Here is a 22,586-nt window from a genome sequence, read left to right as displayed (position 1 = left end):
GGTGACGTCACAGGTGGAGAAGGTGGTGAAGAAGGCAGATGGCATGCTTGCCTTTATAGGACGGGGCACAGAGTATAAAAGTTGGGGACTGATGTTGCAGCTGTATAGAACGTTGGTTCGGCCGCATTTGGAATACTGCGTCCAGTTCTGGTCGCCGCACTACCAGAAGGACGTGGAGGCTTTGGAGAGAGTACAGAGGAGGTTTACCAGGATGTTGCCTGGTATGGAGGGGCTTAGCTATGAGGAGAGATTGGGTAAGCTGGGGTTATTCTCCCTGGAAAGACGGAGGATGAGGGGAGATCTAATAGAGGTGTATAAAATTATGAAAGGCATAGATAGGGTGAACGGTGGGAAGCTTTTCCCCAGGTCGGAGGTGACGTTCATGAGGGGGTCATAGGTTCAAGGTGAAGGGGGGGAGGTTTAACACGGATATCAGAAGGACATATTTTACACAGAGGGTGGTGGGGGCCTGGAATGCGCTGCCGGGCAAGGTGGTGGAGGCGGACACACTGGGAATGTTTAAGACTTATCTAGATAGCCACATGAACAGAGTGGGAATGGAGGGATACAAAAGAATGGTCTAGTTTGGACCAGGGAGCGGCGCGGGCTTGGAGGGCCGAAGGGCCTGCTCCTGTGCTGTATTGTTCTTTGTTCTTTTTTACCACCCTCTGTGTGAAAAAGTTGCCCCTCTGGACACTCTTGTATCTCTCCCCCCTCACCTTAAATTTAACCTCATGGTTGAATATCCTAAGTGCTACTTTCTCCCCCACCCAGGGTCCCCCCTGGAAGGCGAGGTTCGCCCTTCCTGTACAGGCCCGGTCTTACCTGAGGACAGCGTCTGGAAGTGGTAAACTGGGCTGTACGATCCCGGTCCAAGGGAGGTCTGCGCTCGCACCTTGAGCAGGTAAGTGGTCCCCGGGTCCAGTTCTGTCAGAGTAACCTTGTTTTCCGTCAGTCTCTTGACCGTGTAGATCTGTTCCCGGCCCTGTTGCGAGGGGGACAAGGATCGAGACGGAGTCATAAAAGGTTTACAGCATGGAAACAGCCCCTTCGGCCCAACTCGTCCATGCTGCCCTTCTGCCAACCACTAAACTAGTCCCAATTTTGCCCACAATTGGTCCATACCCCCGTCTTACCCATGTAACTGTCTAAATGCTTCTTTTCTCGGCCTTGGAAAGGGTCCAGAGGAGGTTCACAAGAATGATCCCAGGAATGACCTGGATGAGGAAGCGGAGGGATGGGTTGGTAAGTTTGCCGACGACACGAAGGTTGGTGGGGTTGTGGATAGTCTGGAGGGATGTCAGAAGTTACAGAGGGACATAGATAGGATGCAAGGCTGGGCGGACAAGTGGCAGATGGACTTCAACCCAGATAAATGCGTCGTGGTCCATTTTGGTAGGTCAAATGGGATGAAGGAGTACAATATAAAGGGTAAGACTCTTAGTACTGTAGAGGATCAGAAGGACCTTGGGGTCCGGGTCCATAGGACTCTGAAATCGGCCCCGCAGGTGGAGGAGGTGGTTAAGAAGGCGTATGGTGTGCTGGCCTTTATCAATCGAGGGATTGAGTTCAGGAGTCCGGGGATAATGATGCAGCTATATAAGACCCTCGTCAGACCCCACTTGGAGTACTGTGCTCAGTTCTGGTCGCCTCATTACAGGAAGGATGTGGAAAAGATTGAAAGGGTGCAGAGGAGATTTACAAGGATGTTGCCTGGATTGAGTGGCATGCCTTATGAGGATAGGCTGAGGGAGCTCAGTCTTTTCTCCTTGGAGAGACGTAGGATGAGCGGAGACCTAATAGAGGTATATAAGATGTTGAGAGGCATAGATCGGGTGGACTCTCAGAGGCTTTTTCCCAGGGTGGAAATGTCTGCTACGAGAGGACACAGGTTTAAGGTGCTGGGGGGTAGGTACAGGGGAAATGTTAGGGGGAAGCTTTTCACACAGAGGGTGGTGGGCGAGTGGAATCGGCTGCCGTCAGTGGTGGTGGAGGCGAACTCAATAGGGTCTTTTAAGAGACTCCTGGATGAGTACATGGGACTTAATAGGATGGAGGGTTATAGGTAGGCCTAGAAGGTAGGGATATGTTCGGCACAACTAGTGGGGCCGAAGGGCCTGTTTTGTGCTGTAGTTTTCTATGTTTCTATGAATGAAGAGCTTGTCGTGTGAGGAACGGTTGAGGACTCTGGGTCTGTACTCGTTGGAGTTTAGAAGGATGAGGGGGGATCTTATTGAAACTTATAGGATACTGCGAGGCCTGGATAGAGTGGACGTGGAGAGGATGTTTCCACGAGTGGGAAAGACTAGAACCAGAGGGCACAACCTCAGGCTAAAGGGACGATCCTTTAAAACAGAGATGAGGAGGAATTTCTTCAGCCAGAGAGTGGTGAATGTGTGGAACTCTTTGCCGCAGAAGGCTGTGGAGACCGGGTCATTGAGTGTCTTTAAGACACAGATAGATAGGTTCTTGATTAATAAGGGGACAGGGGTGATGGGGAAAAGGCAGGAGAATGGGGATGAGAAAAATATCAGCCATGATTGAATGGTGGAGCAGACTCGATGGGCCGAGTGGCCTAATTCTGCTCCTATGTCTTATGGTCTTCTGGTCGAAAAGACAAAATTGTACCCGCCTCTACTACTGCCTCTGGAGGAAATAATAGCAAATTGGATTATTATCTCAATGGAAAGAAATTACAACATGCTGCTGTGCAGAGGGACCTGGGGGTCCTTGTACATGAGACGCAAAAACCCAGTCTGCAGGTGCAACAGGTGATCAAGAAGGCAAATGGGATGTTGGCCTATATCGCGAGGGGGATAGAATATAAAAGCAGAGATGTCTTGCTGCATCTGTACAGGGCATTGGTGAGGCCGCAGCTGGAATACTGTGTTGGTCCCCTTATTTGCGGAAGGATATATTGGCCTTGGAGGGAGTGCAGAGAAGGTTCACCAGGTTGATACCGGAGATGAGGGGTGTTGATTATGAGGAGAGACTGAGCAGATTGGGTTTGTACTCGTTGGAATTTAGAAGGCTGAGGGGGGATCTTATAGAGACCTATAAGATAATGCGGGGGCTGGATAGGGTAGAGATGGAGAGATTCTTTCCACTTAGAAAGGAAGCTAGAACTAGAGGGCACAGCCTCAAAATAAAGGGGGGGTCAGTTTAGGACAGAGTTGAGGAGGAACTTCTTCTCTCAGAGGGTGGTGAATCTCTGAAATTCTCTGAAGTGGTGGAGGCTACCTCGTTGAATATGTTGAAATCACGGATAGATGGATTCCTGATCAGTAAGGGAATTAGGGGTTATAGGGATCAGGCGGGTAAGTGGAACTGATCCACTTCAGATCAGCCATGATCTTATTGAATGGCGGGGCAGGCTCGAGGGGCTCGATGGCCTACTCCTGCTCCTATTTCTTATGTTCTTATGTTCCAGACACTCACCACCCTCTGTGTGAAAAAATTGCCCCTCTGGACACTTTTGTACCTCTCCCCTCTCACCTTAAACCTATGCCCTCTAGTTTTAGACTCCCCTACCTTTGGGGAAAAGATATTGACGATCGAGCTGATCTGTGCCCCTCATTATTTTATAGACCTCTGTAAGTTCACCCCTCAGCCTCCTACGCTCCAGAGAAAAAAGTCCCAGTCTATCCCAGCCTCTCCTTATAACTCAAACCATCAAGTCCCGGTAGCATCCTAGTAAATCTTTTCTGCACTCTTTCTAGTTTAATAATATCCTTTCTATAATAGGGTGACCAGAACTGTACACAGTATTCCAAGTGTGGCCTTACCAATGTCTTGTACAACTTCAACAAGACGTCCCAACTCCTGTAGTCAATGTTCTGACCAATGAAACCAAGCATGCCGAATGCCTTCAAAGGCAAGAAAATCTGGAAGATTAGGATGACTTGGCCAGTTGGATACAGAATTGGTCTCCCCAGATGGCAAAGAAGAAAGGACAAAGACCAGTACAGCACAGGAACAGACCCTTCGGCCCTCCAAGCCTGCACCAATCATGATGCCTGCCTGAACGAAAACCGTATGCACTTACAGAATCCGTATCCTTCCATTCCCATCCTACTCATGTATTCATCTAGTTGCCTCTTAAAAGCCGCGATCGTACCTGCTCCCACTTCCTCCCCGGGCAGCGCCTTCCAGACACCCACCACCCTCTGCGTAAAAAATCTTGCCTTGTACATCTCCTTTAAACCTTGCCCCTCACACCTTAAACCTGTGCCCCCTAGTAACTGACTCTTCCACCCTGGGGAAAAAGCTTCTGACTATCCACTCTGTCCCTCATAATCTTGTAGACTTCTATCAGGTCTCCCCTCAACCTCCGTCGCTCCAGTGAGAACAAACCAAGTTTCTCCAACCTCTCCTCATAGCTAATGCCCTCCATACCAGGCAACATCCTGGTAAATCTTTTCTGTACCCTCTCCAAAGCCTCCACATCCTTCTGGTAGTGTGGCGACCAGAATTGAACACTATATTCCAAGTGCGGCCTAACTAAGGTTCTATGAAGCTGCAACATGACTTGCCAATGTTTAAACTCAATACCCCGGCCGATGAAGGCAAGCATGCCATATGCCTTCTTGACTACCTTCTCCGCCTGCGTTGCCACTTTCAGTGACTGGTGGACATGTCTGCCCAGAAGGATGTTAGTAAATTTGCGGATGACACTAAAGTCGGTGGAGTTGTGGACAGTGCGGAGGGAAGTGGCAGGTTACAGAGGGACGTAGATAAGCTGCAGAGCTGGGCTGAGAGGTGGCAAATGGAGTTTAATGCGGAAAAGTGTGAGGTGATTCACTTTGGAAGGAGTAACAGGAATACAGAGTACTGGGCTAATGGTAAGATACTTGGTAGTGTGGATGGACAGAGGGATCTGGGTGTCCATGTGCATAGATCCCTGAAAGTTGGCACCCAGGTTGATAGGGTTGTTAAGAAGGCGTACGGAGTGTTAGCTTTTATTGGGGGAGGGATTGAGTTTCGGAGCCAGGAGGTCATGCTGCAACTGTACAAAACTCTGGTGCGGCCGCACTTGGAGTATTGCGTACAGTTCTGGTCGCCGCATTATAGGAAAGATGTGGAAGTGTTGGAAAGGGTGCAGAGGAGATTCACCAGGATGTTGCCTGGTATGGTGGGACGATCGTATGAGGAAAGGCTGAGGGGCTTGAGGTTGTTTTCGTTAGAGAGAAGAAGGTTAAGAGGTGACTTAATAGAGGCATACAAGATGATCAGAGGATTAGATAGGGTGGATAGTGAGAGCCTTTTTCCTCGGATGGTGTTGGCTAGCACGAGGGGACATAGCTTTAAATTGAGGGGTGAGAGATATAGGACAGATGTTAGAGGTAGGTTCTTTACTCAGAGAGTAGTAAGGGCGTGGAATGCCCTGCCTGCAGCAGTCGTGGACTCGTCAACATTAAGAGCATTCAAATGGTTATTGGATAAACATATGGATGATATTGGAATAGTGTAGATTAGAGGGGCTTTAGATTGGTTCCACTGGTCGGCACAACATCGAGGGCCGAAGGGCCTGTACTGCGCTGTAATGTTCTATGTTCGATGTAGATCTGCTTGTCAATCATCCTAAGAGTTCTACCATTCACTGTACAATTCCTACATGCATTGGACCTTCTAAAATGCATCACCTCACATTTAAGTTAGAACGGAGGTAGAAGGGAGTTTTTCTCGTGGAAATCTGTGACTGGTGATGTTCCGCAGGGCTCTGTACTGGGACCTCTGCTATTTGTGATATATATAAATGATTTGGAAGAAGGTGTAACTGGTGTAATCAGCAAGTTTGCGGATGACACGAAGATGGCTGGACTTGCGGATAGCGAAGAGCATTGTCGGGCAATACAGCAGGATATAGATAGGCTGGAAAATTGGGCGGAGAGGTGGCAGATGGAGTTTAATCCGGATAAATGCGAAGTGATGCATTTTGGAAGAAATAACGTAGGGAGGAGTTATACAATAAATGGCAGAGTCATCAGGAGTATAGAAACACAGAGGGACCGAGGTGTGCAAGTCCACAAATCCTTAAAGGTGGCAGCACAGGTGGAGAAGGTGGTGAAGAAGGCATATGGTATGCTTGCCTTTATAGGACGGGGTATAGAGTATAAAAGCTGGAGTCTGATGATGCAGCTGTATAGAACGCTGGTTAGGCCACATTTGGAGTACTGCGTCCAGTTCTGGTCGCCGCACTACCAGAAGGACGTGGAGGCTTTGGAGAGAGTACAGAGGAGGTTTACCAGGATGTTGCCTGGTATGGAGGGGCTTGGTTATGAGGAGAGATTGGGGAAACTGGGGTTGTTCTCCCTGGAAAGACGGAGGATGAGGGGAGACTTAATAGAGGTGTATAAAATTATGAAAGGCATAGATAGGGTGAACGGTGGGAAGCTTTTCCCCGGGTCGGTGGTGACGTTCACGAGGGGTCATAGGTTCAAGGTGAAGGGGGGGAGGTTTAACACAGATATCAGAAGGACATATTTTACACAGAGGGTCGTGGGGGCCTGGAATGTGTTGCCGGGCAAGGTGGTGGAGGCGGACACACTGGGAACGTTTAAGACTTATCTAGACAGCTATATGAACGGAGTGGGAATGGAGGGATACAAAAGAGTGGTCTAGTTTGGACCAGGGAGCGGCGCGGGCTAATTGTTCCTGGTTTCTCGTTTCAAGGCTTCATTCTATGATCATCTTGCTGGTGCCAGTACAGAGCGAGACTGCGGATAGTTGGGAACCTGTCTCGGGGGCAGGGAATTCATATGGTGTTCGTGGAAGTGGAAATGACTAGGGTTGGGAAGCATTTTCCGATCGGGGCCATTGTGATCTCCTGGACTCGTTTCGATCGCCTCAGGGGGTCGGAGAGGAATTTCCCAGATTTTTTTTCCCCATATTGGCCCTGGGGTTTTCACTCTGGGTTTTCGCCTCTCCCTGGAGATCACATGGTCTGGAATGGGGGGGGTGGGGGTGAGTTAATAGGTTGTGATGAACAAAGCATCGTAGCTGTGAGGGACAGCTCGGTGGATAGGATATTAGGATGTAGATAGGCTGGAAAATTGGGCGGGGATCCTGGATTCAGGATTCAATCCTGGACCGGGGAGCGGCGCGGGCTTGGAGGGCCGAAGGGACTGTTCCTGTGCTGTATTGTTCTTTGTTCTTTGTACCAGAAGGACGTGGAGGCTTTAGAGAGAGTGCAGAGAAGGTTTACCAGGATGTTGCCTGGTATGGAGGGTCTTAGCTATGAGGAGAGATTGGGTAAATTGGGGTTGTTCTCCCTGGAAAGACGGAGAATGAGGGGAGACCTAATAGAGGTGTACAAGATTATGAAGGGTATAGATAGGGTGAACGGTGGGAAGCTTTTTCCCAGGTCGGAGGTGACGATCACGAGGGGTCACGGGCTCAAGCTGAGAGGGGCGAAGTATAACTCAGATATCAGAGGGACGTTTTTTTACACAGAGGGTGGTGGGGGCCTGGAATGCGCTGCCAAGTAGGGTGGTGGAGGCAGGCACGCTGACATCGTTTAAGACTTACCTGGATAGTCACATGAGCAGCCTGGGAATGGAGGGATACAAACGATTGGTCTAGTTGGACCAAGGAGCGGCACAGGCTTGGAGGGCCGAAGGGCCTGTTTCCCGTGCTGTACTGTTCTTTGTTCTTTGCTCTGCTGTTTGTGACATATATAGAGATGACTTGGATGAAAGCGGAGATGTGTGGGTTAGTAAGTTTGCAGATGACATAAAGATGGAACAAAGAGAATGACAGCACAGGCCCTTCGGCCCTCCAAGCCCGTGCTGATCCTGATGCCCTCACTAAACTACAAAATAATCCTCCTGCCCTCACTCGGTCCGTATCCCTCTCTCCCCTCCCTATTCCTGGGCCCATCCAGATGCCTCTTAAATGTTGCTAATGTGCCCTCTTCCCCCACCCCCTCTGGCAGCGCGTTCCAGGCACCCATCACTCTCTCTCTGTGTGAAAAACCTCCCCCACACATCTCCCTTAAACTTGCCCCCTCTCACCTAGAACCTGTGCCCCCCCTTTGTAACTCACACTCCCACCCTGGGGAAAAGGCCTCTGACTATCCACCCTGTCTGTGCCTCTCATCATTTTGTAGCCCCTCTATCAGGTCTCCCCTCAGCCTCCGTCTTCCCAGTGAAAACAATCCTAGTTTATCCAACCTCTCCTCATCGCCAACACCCTCGGGACCAGGCAACATCCTGGTGAACCTTCTCTGCACTCCCTCCAAAGCTTCCACGTCCTTCAGACAGCAATTAGACCCAAGGCCTGGGAGGATATGAGATCACTACAGTGCAGAAGGAGGCCATTCAGCTCATCGAACCTGCGCCGACCACAGTCCCACTCAGGCCCTATCCCCTTGGCCCTACGTATTTACCCTGCTAATCCACTCACACTATTTAGCATGGCCAATCCACCTAACCTGCACATCTTTGGACACTAAGGGGGCAATTTAGCATGGCCAATCCACCTAACCTGCACATCTTTGGACACTAAGGGGCAATTTAGCATGGCCAATCCACCTAACCTACACATCTTTGGACACTAAGGGGCAATTTAGCATGGCCAATCCACCTAACCTACACATCTTTGGACACTAAGGGGCAATTTAGCACGGCCAATCCCCCTAACCTACACATCTTTGGACACTAGGGCAATTTAGCATGGCCAATCCACCTAACCTACACACCTTTGGACACTAAGGGACAATTTAGCATGGCCAATCCACCTAACCTTCACATCTTTGGACACTAGGGCAATTTAGCATGGCCAATCCACCTAACCTGCACATCTTTGGACACTAAGGGACAATTTAGCATGGCCAATCCACCTAACCTTCACATCTTTGGACACTAGGGCAATTTAGCATGGCCAATCCACCTAACCTACACACCTTTGGACACTAAGGGACAATTTAGCATGGCCAATCCACCTAACCTACACATCTTTGGACACTAGGGCAATTTAGCATGGCCAATCCACCCAACCTACACATCTTTGGACACTAAGGGACAATTTAGCATGGCCAATCCACCCAACCTGCACATCTTTGGACACTAAGGGGGCAATTTAGCATGGCCAATCCACCTAACCTACACATCTTTGGACACTAAGGGACAATTTAGCATGGCCAATCCACCTAACCTACACATCTTTGGACACTAAGGGGCAATTTAGCATGGCCAATCCACCTAACCTACACATCTTTGGACACTAAGGGACAATTTAGCATGGCCAATCCACCCTAACCTGCACATCTTTGGACACTAAGGGGCAATTTAGCATGGCCAATCCACCCAACCTACACATCTTTGGACACTAAGGGACAATTTAGCATGGCCAATCCACCCAACCTGCACATCTTTGGACACTAAGGGGGCAATTTAGCATGGCCAATCCACCTAACCTACACATCTTTGGACACTAAGGGACAATTTAGCATGGCCAATCCACCTAACCTACACATCTTTGGACACTAAGGGGCAATTTAGCACGGCCAATCCACCTAACCTACACATCTTTGGACACTAAGGGGCAATTTAGCACGGCCAATCCACCTAACCTACACATCTTTGGACACTAAGGGGCAATTTAGCATGGCCAATCCACCTAACCTACACATCTTTGGACACTAAGGGACAATTTAGCATGGCCAATCCACCCTAACCTGCACATCTTTGGACACTAAGGGACAATTTAGCATGGCCAATCCACCCTAACCTGCACATCTTTGGACACTAAGGGACAATTTAGCATGGCCAATCCACCCAACCTGCACATCTTTGGACACTAAGGGACACGTTAGCACGGCCAATCTGCCATTGGCCACTTCCCTCCTCCCAATCTCAATGGCAATTGGTCAGTTCCTGACTCTTGACCTCTCACCTGCTGCTGGTACATGACCTCATATCCCATAATGCCACGTCCATGGGGCTCTGTTGGTTGCCAGGCAACGGAGAGGCTGCTCTCCTCCCGATGGACAACGGTCACCCCGGTAACGGGCGGGGGGGCTGAGGGAGAAAGAGAGAAAATATCACTGGCAACGGAGGAATGGAGAGAGAGGGAGAGAGAGAGAGGGGGGGGGGGAGGGGCGGGGAGGGAGAGAGAGAGAGAGAGAGAGAGAGTGGGGTGAGGGAGAGAGAGAGAGAGAGAGAGAGAGTGGGGTGAGGGAGAGAGAGAGGGGGGGGGCGGGGAGAGAGAGAGAGAGACGGGGAGAGAGGGAGAGAGAGAGAGAGAGAGAGGCGGGGGGAGGGAGAGAGAGAGGGAGAGAGAGAGGCGGGGGGAGGGAGAGAGAGAGGGAGAGAGAGGGGGGGAGGGGGAGGGGCGAGGAGAGAGAGAGAGAGAGAGAGAGAGAGGCGGGGGGAGGGAGAGAGAGAGGGAGAGAGAGAGGGGGGAGGGGCGAGGAGAGAGAGAGAGAGAGAGACAGGGGGAGAGAGGGAGAGAGAGAGAGACGGGGAGAGAGGGAGAGAGAGAGGGAGAGAGAGAGAGACAGAGGGGTGGGGAGGGAGAGAGAGAGAGAGGCAGAGAGAGAAAGAGAGAGAGAAGCGGGGGGGGGGGGGAGAGAGAGAGAGAGGCAGGGGGAGAGAGAGAGAGAGGGAGACAGAGAGGGAGAAAGAGAGAGAGAGGGAGGGAGGGAGACGGGGGAGAGAACAAGACAGAGTGGGAGATGTCCTGGATGACCAGTTGGGGACAGACTGGCGTGAGTGTCAGGGGGAGAGAGGGAGGGGGAGGGGGAGGGGGAGGGGGAGGGGAGGAGAGGGGGGGAGATGGGGGGGAGGGGGGGAGATGGGGGGGAGGGGGGGGAGAGGGGGGGAGAGGGGGGAGGGAGGGAGAGGGGGGGAGGGAGGGGGAGGGGGGGAGGGAGGGGGGGGAGAGGGGAGGAGAGGGGGGGAGGGGGAGGGGGGAGAGGGGGGAGGGGGGAGAGAGGGGGGGAGAGGGGGGGAGGGAGGGGGAGGGAGGGGGAGGGAGGGAGAGGGAGGGAGGGAGGGGGAGGGGGGAGGGGGGGGGAGACGGGGGGAGGGAGGGGGAGGGAGGGAGAGGGGGGGAGGGAGGGGGAGGGAGAGGGGGGGAGGGAGGGGGAGGGGGGGAGGGAGGGGGGGAAGGGAGGGGGGGAAGGGAGGGGGGGGAAGGGGGGAAGCGGGGGAAGGGGGGAAGTGGGGGGAGGGGGGACGGGGGGAAGGGGGGGGGGAGGGGGAGGCCAAGGGGGGAGATGTTGGCTGCAGATTCACTCACCCCCCGCACCCTCGGAGGTGGTCACTCGGACGGGCAGTGACCTCCCTCGCTCCCGCCCGGCCTTGCCTGCCTGAGCCGACACTCCGTTGAGAGCAGTGACCGTGAAGGTGTAGTTGGAGGAAGGCTGGAGGCCTTCGACATCCAGCCAGGGATCGAGAAGCCCCCACCAGGCGGGCTGCGCACTCAGATCACCCACACAGGGATCGCAGCTCGCCGAGTCCCAGCTACACCTCTCGCAGCTCACAGTATAACTCAGGTCGGCCCTCCCTCCAGAATCCAGGGGTGTCCGCCAGGAGAGGGTGACCTTAGAACCCAGGAGCAGTGCACTGACATTCTGTGGGGCAGTCGGGGGACCTGGGGGAGAGACAGAGAGAGGGAGAGAGAGAGAGAGAGAGAGAGCAATTAGACAGAATATATACAGACAACTGACGGACTGAGGCACTGTTCCCATCAAACACTCCCAGGACAGGTACAGCACGGGGTTAGATACAGAGTAAAGCTCCCTCTACACTGTCCCCATCAAACACTCCCAGGACAGGTACAGCACGGGGTTAGATACAGAGTAAAGCTCCCTCTACACTGTCCCCCATCAAACACTCCCAGGACAGGTACAGCACGGGGTTAGATACAGAGTAAAGCTCCCTCTACACTGTCCCCATCAAACACTCCCAGGACAGGGACAGCACGGGGTTAGATACAGAGTAAAGCTCCCTCTACACTGTCCCCCATCAAACACTCCCAGGACAGGTACAGCGCGGGGTTAGATACAGAGTAAAGCTCCCTCTACACTGTCCCCATCAAACACTCCCAGGACAGGTACAGCACGGGGTTAGATACAGAGTAAAGCTCCCTCTACACTGTTCCCATCAAACACTCCCAGGACAGGTACAGCACGGGGTTAGATACAGAGTAAAGCTCCCTCTACACTGTCCCCCATCAAACACTCCCAGGACAGGTACAGCACGGGGTTAGATACAGAGTAAAGCTCCCTCTACACTGTTCCCATCAAACACTCCCAGGACAGGTACAGCACGGGGTTAGATACAGAGTAAAGCTCCCTCTACGCTGTCCCCCATCAAACACTCCCAGGACAGGTACAGCACGGGGTTAGATACAGAGTAAAGCTCCCTCTACACTGTCCCCATCAAACACTCCCAGGACAGGTACAGCACGGGGTTAGATACAGAGTAAAGCTCCCTCCACACTGTCCCCCATCAAACACTCCCAGGACAGGTACAGCACGGGGTTAGATACAGAGTAAAGCTCCCTCTACACTGTCCCCATCAAACACTCCCAGGACAGGTACAGCACGGGGTTAGATACAGAGTAAAGCTCCCTCTACACTGTCCCCCATCAAACACTCCCAGGACAGGTACAGCACGGGGTTAGATACAGAGTAAAGCTCCCTCTACACTGTCCCCATCAAACACTCCCGGGACAGGGACAGCACGGGGTTAGATACAGAGTAAAGCTCCCTCTACACTGTCCCCCATCAAACACTCCCAGGACAGGTACAGCACGGGGTTAGATACAGAGTAAAGCTCCCTCTACACTGTCCCCATCAAACACTCCCAGGACAGGCACAGCACGGGGTTAGATACAGAGTAAAGCTCCATCTACACTGTCCCCCATCAAACACTCCCAGGACAGGTACAGCACGGGGTTAGATACAGAGTAAAGCTCCCTCTACACTGTCCCCATCAAACACTCCCAGGACAGGTACAGCACGGGGTTAGATACAGAGTAAAGCTCCCTCTACACTGTCCCCCATCAAACACTCCCAGGACAGGTACAGCACGGGGTTAGATACAGAGTAAAGCTCCCTCTACACTGTCCCCCATCAAACACTCCCAGGACAGGTACAGCACGGGGTTAGATACAGAGTAAAGCTCCCTCTACACTGTCCCCCATCAAACACTCCCGGGACAGGTACAGCACGGGGTTAGATACAGAGTAAAGCTCCCTCTACACTGTCCCCATCAAACACTCCCAGGACAGGTACAGCATGGGGTTAGATACAGAGTAAAGCTCCCTCTACACTGTCCCCATCAAACACTCCCAGGACAGGTACAGCACGGGGTTAGATACAGAGTAAAGCTCCCTCTGCACTGTTCCCATCAAACACTCCCAGGACAGGTACAGCACGGGGTTAGATACAGAGTAAAGCTCCCTCTGCACTGTTCCCATCAAACACTCCCAGGACAGGTACAGCACGGGGTTAGATACAGAGTAAAGCTCCCTCTACACTGTTCCCATCAACCACTCCCAGGACAGGTGCAGCACGGGGTTAGATACAGAGTAAAGCTCCCTCTACACTGTCCCCATCAAACACTCCCAGGACAGGTACAGCACGGGGTTAGATACAGAGTAAAGCTCCCTCTGCACTGTTCCCATCAAACACTCCCAGGACAGGTACAGCATGGGGTTAGATACAGAGTAAAGCTCCCTCTACACTGTTCCCATCAAACACTCCCAGGACAGGTACAGCACGGGGTTAGATACAGAGTAAAGCTGCCTCTACACTGTCCCCCATCAAACACTCCCAGGACAGGTACAGCACGGGGTTAGATACAGAGTAAAGCTCCCTCTACACTGTCCCCATCAAACACTCCCAGGACAGGTACAGCACGGGGTTAGATACAGAGTAAAGCTCCCCCTACACTGTTCCCATCAAACACTCCCAGGACAGGTACAGCACGGGGTTAGATACAGAGTAAAGCTCCCTCTACACTGTCCCCATCAAACACTCCCAGGACAGGTACAGCACGGGGTTAGATACAGAGTAAAGCTCTCTCTACACTGTCCCCCATCAAACACTCCCAGGACAGGTACAGCACGGGGTTAGATACAGAGTAAAGCTCCCTCTACACTGTTCCCATCAAACACTCCCAGGACAGGTACAGCACGGGGTTAGATACAGAGTAAAGCTCCCTCTACACTGTTCCCATCAAACACTCCCAGGACAGGTACAGCACGGGGTTAGATACAGAGTAAAGCTCCCTCTACACTGTCCCAATTAAACACTCCCAGGACAGGTACAGCACGGGGTTAGATACAGAGTAAAGCTCTCTCTACACTGTCCCCCATCAAACACTCCCAGGACAGGTACAGCACGGGGTTAGATACAGAGTAAAGCTCCCTCTACACTGTTCCCATCAAACACTCCCAGGACAGGTACAGCACGGGGTTAGATACAGAGTAAAGCTCCCTCTACACTGTCCCCATCAAACACTCCCAGGACAGGTACAGCACGGGGTGAGATACAGAGTAAAGCTCCCTCTACACTGTCCCCATCAAACACTCCCAGGACAGGTACAGCACGGGGTTAGATACAGAGTAAAGCTCCCTCTACACTGTCCCCATCAAACACTCCCAGGACAGATACAGCACGGGGTTAGATACAGAGTAAAGCTCCCTCTACACTGTCCCCCATCAAACACTCCCAGGACAGGGACAGCACGGGGTTAGATACAGAGTAAAGCTCCCTCTACACTGTCCCCATCAAACACTCCCAGGACAGGTACAGCACGGGGTTAGATACAGAGTAAAGCTCCCTCTACACTGTCCCCATCAAACACTCCCAGGACAGGTACAGCACGGGGTTAGATACGGAGTAAAGCTCCCTCTACACTGTCCCCCATCAAACACTCCCAGGACAGGTACAGCACGGGGTTAGATACAGAGTAAAGCTCCCTCTACACTGTCCCCCATCAAACTCTCCCAGGACAGATACAGCACGGGGTTAGATACAGAGTAAAGCTCCCTCTACACTGTCCCCATCAAACACTCCCAGGACAGGTACAGCACGGGGTTCGATACAGAGTAAAGCTCCCTCTACACTGTCCCCCAACCAACACTCCCAGGACAGGTACAGCACGGGGTTAGATACAGAGTAAAGCTCCCTCTACACTGTCCCCATCAAACACCCCCAGGACAGGTACAGCACGGGGTTAGATACAGAGTAAAGCTCCCTCTACACTGTCCCCATCAAACACCCCCAGGACAGGTACAGCACGGGGTTAGATACAGAGTAAAGCTCCCTCTACACTGTCCCCATCAAACACTCCCAGGACAGGGACAGCACGGGGTTAGATACAGAGTAAAGCTCCCTCTACACTGTCCCCATCAAACACACCCAGGACAGGTACAGCACGGGGTTAGATACAGAGTAAAGCTCCCTCTACACTGTCCCCATCAAACACTCCCAGGACAGGTTCAGCACGGGGTTAGATACAGAGTAAAGCTCCCTCTACACTGTCCCCATCAAACACTCCCAGGACAGGTACAGCCCGGGTTAGATACAGAGTAAAGCTCCCTCTACACTGTCCCCCATCAAACACTCCCAGGACAGGTACAGCACGGGGTTAGATACAGAGTAAAGCTCCCTCCACACTGTCCCCATCAAACACTCCCAGGACAGGTACAGCACGGGGTTCGATACAGAGTAAAGCTCCCTCTACACTGTCCCCCATCAAACACTCCCAGGACAGGTACAGCACGGGGTTCGATACAGAGTAAAGCTCCCTCTACACTGTCCCCCATCAAACACTCCCAGGACAGGTACAGCACGGGGTTAGATACAGAGTAAAGCTCCCTCTACACTGTCCCCCATCAAACACTCCCAGGACAGGTACAGCACGGGGTTAGATACAGAGTAAAGCTCCCTCTACACTGTCCCCATCAAACACTCCCAGGACAGGTACAGCACGGGGTTAGATACAGAGTAAAGCTCCCTCTACACTGTCCCCCATCAAACACTCCCAGGACAGGTACAGCACGGGGTTAGATACAGAGTAAAGCTCACTCTACACTGTCCCCATCAAACACTCCCGGGACAGGGACAGCACGGGGTTAGATACAGAGTAAAGCTCCCTCTACACTGTCCCCCATCAAACACTCCCAGGACAGGTACAGCACGGGGTTAGATACAGAGTAAAGCTCCCTCTACACTGTCCCCATCAAACACTCCCAGGACAGGCACAGCACGGGGTTAGATACAGAGTAAAGCTCCATCTACACTGTCCCCCATCAAACACTCCCAGGACAGGTACAGCACGGGGTTAGATACAGAGTAAAGCTCCCTCTACACTGTCCCCCAACCAACACTCCCAGGACAGGTACAGCACGGGGTTAGATACAGAGTAAAGCTCCCTCTACACTGTCCCCATCAAACACCCCCAGGACAGGTACAGCACGGGGTTAGATACAGAGTAAAGCTCCCTCTACACTGTCCCCATCAAACACCCCCAGGACAGGTACAGCACGGGGTTAGATACAGAGTAAAGCTCCCTCTACACTGTCCCCATCAAACACTCCCAGGACAGGGACAGCACGGGGTTAGATACAGAGTAAAGCTCCCTCTACACTGTCCCCATCAAACACACCCAGGACAGGTACAGCACGGGGTTAGATACAGAGTAAAGCTCCCTCTACACTGTCCCCATCAAACACTCCCAGGACAGGTTCAGCACGGGGTTAGATACAGAGTAAAGCTCCCTCTACACTGTCCCCATCAAACACTCCCAGGACAGGTACAGCCCGGGTTAGATACAGAGTAAAGCTCCCTCTACACTGTCCCCCATCAAACACTCCCAGGACAGGTACAGCACGGGGTTAGATACAGAGTAAAGCTCCCTCCACACTGTCCCCATCAAACACTCCCAGGACAGGTACAGCACGGGGTTCGATACAGAGTAAAGCTCCCTCTACACTGTCCCCCATCAAACACTCCCAGGACAGGTACAGCACGGGGTTCGATACAGAGTAAAGCTCCCTCTACACTGTCCCCCATCAAACACCCCCAGGACAGGTACAGCACGGGGTTAGATACAGAGTAAAGCTCCCTCTACACTGTCCCCCATCAAACACTCCCAGGACAGGTACAGCACGGGGTTAGATACAGAGTAAAGCTCCCTCTACACTGTCCCCATCAAACACTCCCAGGACAGGTACAGCACGGGGTTAGATACAGAGTAAAGCTCCCTCTACACTGTCCCCCATCAAACACTCCCAGGACAGGTACAGCACGGGGTTAGATACAGAGTAAAGCTCACTCTACACTGTCCCCATCAAACACTCCCGGGACAGGGACAGCACGGGGTTAGATACAGAGTAAAGCTCCCTCTACACTGTCCCCCATCAAACACTCCCAGGACAGGTACAGCACGGGGTTAGATACAGAGTAAAGCTCCCTCTACACTGTCCCCATCAAACACTCCCAGGACAGGCACAGCACGGGGTTAGATACAGAGTAAAGCTCCATCTACACTGTCCCCCATCAAACACTCCCAGGACAGGTACAGCACGGGGTTAGATACAGAGTAAAGCTCCCTCTACACTGTCCCCATCAAACACTCCCAGGACAGGTACAGCACGGGGTTAGATACAGAGTAAAGCTCCCTCTACACTGTCCCCCATCAAACACTCCCAGGACAGGTACAGCACGGGGTTAGATACAGAGTAAAGCTCCCTCTACACTGTCCCCCATCAAACACTCCCAGGTCAGGTACAGCACGGGGTTAGATACAGAGTAAAGCTCCCTCTACACTGTCCCCCATCAAACACTCCCGGGACAGGTACAGCACGGGGTTAGATACAGAGTAAAGCTCCCTCTACACTGTCCCCATCAAACACTCCCAGGACAGGTACAGCATGGGGTTAGATACAGAGTAAAGCTCCCTCTACACTGTCCCCATCAAACACTCCCAGGACAGGTACAGCACGGGGTTAGATACAGAGTAAAGCTCCCTCTGCACTGTTCCCATCAAACACTCCCAGGACAGGTACAGCACGGGGTTAGATACAGAGTAAAGCTCCCTCTGCACTGTTCCCATCAAACACTCCCAGGACAGGTACAGCATGGGGTTAGATACAGAGTAAAGCTGCCTCTACACTGTCCCCCATCAAACACTCCCAGGACAGGTACAGCACGGGGTTAGATACAGAGTAAAGCTCCCTCTACACTGTCCCCATCAAACACTCCCAGGACAGGTACAGCACGGGGTTAGATACAGAGTAAAGCTCCCCCTTCACTGTTCCCATCAAACACTCCCAGGACAGGTACAGCACGGGGTTAGATACAGAGTAAAGCTCCCTCTACACTGTCCCCATCAAACACTCCCAGGACAGGTACAGCACGGGGTTAGATACAGAGTAAAGCTCTCTCTACACTGTCCCCCATCAAACACTCCCAGGACAGGTACAGCACGGGGTTAGATACAGAGTAAAGCTCCCTCTACACTGTTCCCATCAAACACTCCCAGGACAGGTACAGCACGGGGTTAGATACAGAGTAAAGCTCCCTCTACACTGTTCCCATCAAACACTCCCAGGACAGGTACAGCACGGGGTTAGATACAGAGTAAAGCTCCCTCTACACTGTCCCAATTAAACACTCCCAGGACAGGTACAGCACGGGGTTAGATACAGAGTAAAGCTCTCTCTACACTGTCCCCCATCAAACACTCCCAGGACAGGTACAGCACGGGGTTAGATACAGAGTAAAGCTCCCTCTACACTGTTCCCATCAAACACTCCCAGGACAGGTACAGCACGGGGTTAGATACAGAGTAAAGCTCCCTCTACACTGTCCCCATCAAACACTCCCAGGACAGGTACAGCACGGGGTGAGATACAGAGTAAAGCTCCCTCTACACTGTCCCCATCAAACACTCCCAGGACAGGTACAGCACGGGGTTAGATACAGAGTAAAGCTCCCTCTACACTGTCCCCATCAAACACTCCCAGGACAGACACAGCACGGGGTTAGATACAGAGTAAAGCTCCCTCTACACTGTCCCCCATCAAACACTCCCAGGACAGGGACAGCACGGGGTTAGATACAGAGTAAAGCTCCCTCTACACTGTCCCCATCAAACACTCCCAGGACAGGTACAGCACGGGGTTAGATACAGAGTAAAGCTCCCTCTACACTGTCCCCATCAAACACTCCCAGGACAGGTACAGCACGGGGTTAGATACGGAGTAAAGCTCCCTCTACACTGTCCCCCATCAAACACTCCCAGGACAGGTACAGCACGGGGTTAGATACAGAGTAAAGCTCCCTCTACACTGTCCCCCATCAAACTCTCCCAGGACAGATACAGCACGGGGTTAGATACAGAGTAAAGCTCCCTCTACACTGTCCCCATCAAACACTCCCAGGACAGGTACAGCACGGGGTTCGATACAGAGTAAAGCTCCCTCTACACTGTCCCCCAACCAACACTCCCAGGACAGGTACAGCACGGGGTTAGATACAGAGTAAAGCTCCCTCTACACTGTCCCCATCAAACACCCCCAGGACAGGTACAGCACGGGGTTAGATACAGAGTAAAGCTCCCTCTACACTGTCCCCATCAAACACTCCCAGAACAGGTACAGCACGTGGTTAGATACGGAGTAAAGCTCCCTCTACACTGTCCCCATCAAACACTCCCAGGACAGGTACAGCACGTGGTTAGATACGGAGTAAAGCTCCCTCTACACTGTCCCCCATCAAACACTCCCAGGACAGGTACAGCACGGGGTTAGATACAGAGTAAAGCTCCCTCTACACTGTCCCCCCCATCAAACACTCCCAGGACAGGTACAGCACGGGGTTAGATACAGAGTAAAGCTCCCTCTACACTGTCCCCATCAAACACTCCCAGGACAGGTACAGCACGGCGTTAGATATGGAGTAAAGCTCCCTCTCCACTGTCCCCATCAAACACTCCCAGGACAGGTACAGCACGGGGTTAGATACAGAGTAAAGCTCCCTCTACACTGTCCCCATCAAACACTCCCAGGACAGGTACAGCACGGGGTTAGATACGGAGTAAAGCTCCCTCTACACTGTCCCCCATCAAACACCCCCAGGACAGGTACAGCACGGGGTTCGATACAGAGTAAAGCTCCCTCTACACTGTCCCCCATCAAACACTCCCAGGACAGGTACAGCACGGGGTTAGATATGGAGTAAAGCTCCCTCTCCCCTCACTCACTGGCACAGGGTTGTCCCAGTAGCTCCCCACTCCCTCTGTAGAAGTTCTGGTCACATGGGCAGGAGCTTGCCCCCTCCGCTTGGGTGTTGCTGTGCTGTGGACACTCAATGCATCGAGATTGGCCAATTGAATTCTTGTAGAACCCTACAGGGCAGGCTGCGGAGAGAGAGAGAGAGAGACAGAGATCAGGGAATGGGTGAAAAAAATAGCAAAGAAATTTACAGCACAGGAACACGCCCTTCGGCCCCTCCTGCACCGACCATGCTGCCCCGACTGAACTAAAACCCCCTACCCTTCCGGGGACCATATCCCTCTATTCCCATCCTATTCAGGTACTTGTCAAGACGCCCCTTAAAACTCACGACCGTATCCGCTTCCACTCCCTCCCCCGGCAGCGAGTTCCAGGCACCCACCACCCTCTGTGTAAAAAATCTGCCTCGTACATCTCCTTTAAACCTTGCCCCTCGCACCTTAAACCTGTGCCCCCCGAGTAACTGACTCTTCCACCCTGGGGAAAAAGCTTCTGACTCTCCACTCTGTCCCTCATAATCTTGTAGACTTCTATCAGGTCTCCCCTCAACCTCCGTCGTTCCAGTGGGAACAAACCAAGTTTCTCCAACCTCTCCTCATAGCTAATGCCCTCCATCCCAGGCAACATCCTGGTAAATCTTTTCCGTACCCTCTCCAAAGCCTCCACATCCTTCTGGTAGTATGGCGACCAGAATTGAACACTATATTCCAAGTGCGGCCTAACTAAGGTTCTATAAAGCTGCAACATGACTTGCCAATGTTTAAACTCAATACCCCGGTCGATGAAGGCAAGCATGCCGTCTGCCTTCTTGACTACCTTCTCCACCTGCGTTGCCACTTTCAGTGACCTGTGTACCTGTACACCCAGATCCCTCTGCCTGAAGTACAGAGGGATCTGGGTGTTCGAGTGCATGAATCATAAAAAGCTCAAACCAGTTCCAACAAGTCGTCCAGAAGGCAAATGGTATTTAGCCTTTAACGTAACGGGGTTGGAGCTTACGAATATGGAGGTTTTGTCACAATTGTAGTTTAGTTTATTTCTGTGAGAGAGAGAGAGAATGTGTTTGTGTGTGTGTGTAAAGTTTAAAGTTTATTTATTAGTGTCACAAGTCGGCTTACATTAACACTGCAATGAAGTTACTGTGAAAATCCGCTGGTCGCCACATTCTGGCGCCTGTTCGGGTAACACTGAGGGAGAATTTAGCACGGCCCAATGCACCCTAACCGGCACGTCTTTCAGACTGTGGGAGGAAACCGGAGCACCCGGAGGAAACCCACGCAGACATGGGGAGAATGTGCAGACTCCGCACAGACAGTGACCCGAGCCGGGAATCGAACCCGGGTCCCTGGCACTCTGAGGCAGCAGTGCCAACCCACCGTGCTGAGGTCTCACTTGGAACACTGCGGACAGTTTTGGACCCCTTACCTTAAAAAAGGGATAGAGTAACATTGGAGGCAGTTCAAAGGAGATTCACCGGGCTAAATCTTGGTGAAGAAGACTAAATAGTCTGGGGTTGTATTACTCGGGAGTTTAGCAGAATAAGAACTAGGATCAGGAGTAGGCCATCTGGCCCCTCGAGCCTGCTCCGCCATTCTATAAGATCATGGCTGATCTTTTCGTGGACTCAGCTCCACTTACCCGCCCGCTCACCATAACCCTTAATTCCTTCAAAAATCTATCTACCCTTGCCTTAAAAACATTCACCGAGGAAGCCTCAACTGGGCAGGGAATCCCACAGATTCACAACCCCTTTGTGTGAAGAAGTTCCTCCTCAACTCAGTCCCAAATCTGCTCCCCCTTATTTTGAGGCCATGCCCCCTCGTTCTAGTTTCACCCGCCAGTGGAAACAACTTCCCTGCTTCTATCTTATCTATTCCCTTCATAATCTTATATGTTTCTATGAGATCTCCCCCTCACTCTTCTGAATTCCAATGAGTATAGCCCCAGTCTACTCAGTCTCTCCTCATAAGCCAACCCTCTCAACTCTGGAATCAACCGAGTGAATCTCCTCTGCACCTCCTCCAGTGCCAGTATATCCTTTCTCAAGTAAGGAGACCAAAACTGTACCCAGTACTCCAGGTGTGGCCTCACCAGCACCTTATACAGCTGCAACATAACCTCGCTGTTTTTAAACTCCATCCCTCTCGCACTGAAGGACAAAATTCCATTTACCTTCTTAATTACCCGCTGCACCTGCAAACCAACTCCTTGAGATTCCTGCACAAGGACACCCAGGTCCTGAGAGTTCTTGTGCCTTGGGGGGTGGGGGGGGGGGGCGGGTGAAGTGTGGGCTCTTCCTGTGCCTCGTGGGGGAAGTGTGGGCTCTTCCT

At 52.2% G+C, this 22,586-nt stretch overlaps 1 protein-coding gene across 1 annotated transcript in view; it reads right to left on the bottom strand.

The window, feature by feature from the left end:
• Positions 1–825: 825 nt before the first annotated feature.
• Positions 826–22,586, bottom strand: part of LOC144490321 (ephrin type-A receptor 2-like) — a gene marked incomplete at both ends in the record, with an annotated part of 25,090 nt that continues 3,329 nt past the window's right edge. Inside the window, 4 exons of the mRNA XM_078208090.1 lie at positions 826–985; positions 9,895–10,019; positions 11,242–11,595; positions 20,226–20,381. Of these exons, the coding sequence (XP_078064216.1) occupies positions 826–985; positions 9,895–10,019; positions 11,242–11,595; positions 20,226–20,381 (795 nt within the window). The remainder of the gene's footprint in view (positions 986–9,894; positions 10,020–11,241; positions 11,596–20,225; positions 20,382–22,586) is intronic.

The sequence above is a fragment of the Mustelus asterias genome, unplaced genomic scaffold (assembly GCF_964213995.1).
Source record: "Mustelus asterias unplaced genomic scaffold, sMusAst1.hap1.1 HAP1_SCAFFOLD_3152, whole genome shotgun sequence".
NCBI classification, from domain to species: domain Eukaryota; kingdom Metazoa; phylum Chordata; class Chondrichthyes; order Carcharhiniformes; family Triakidae; genus Mustelus; species Mustelus asterias.
This window is presented reverse-complemented; position numbering and strand designations above follow the sequence as displayed.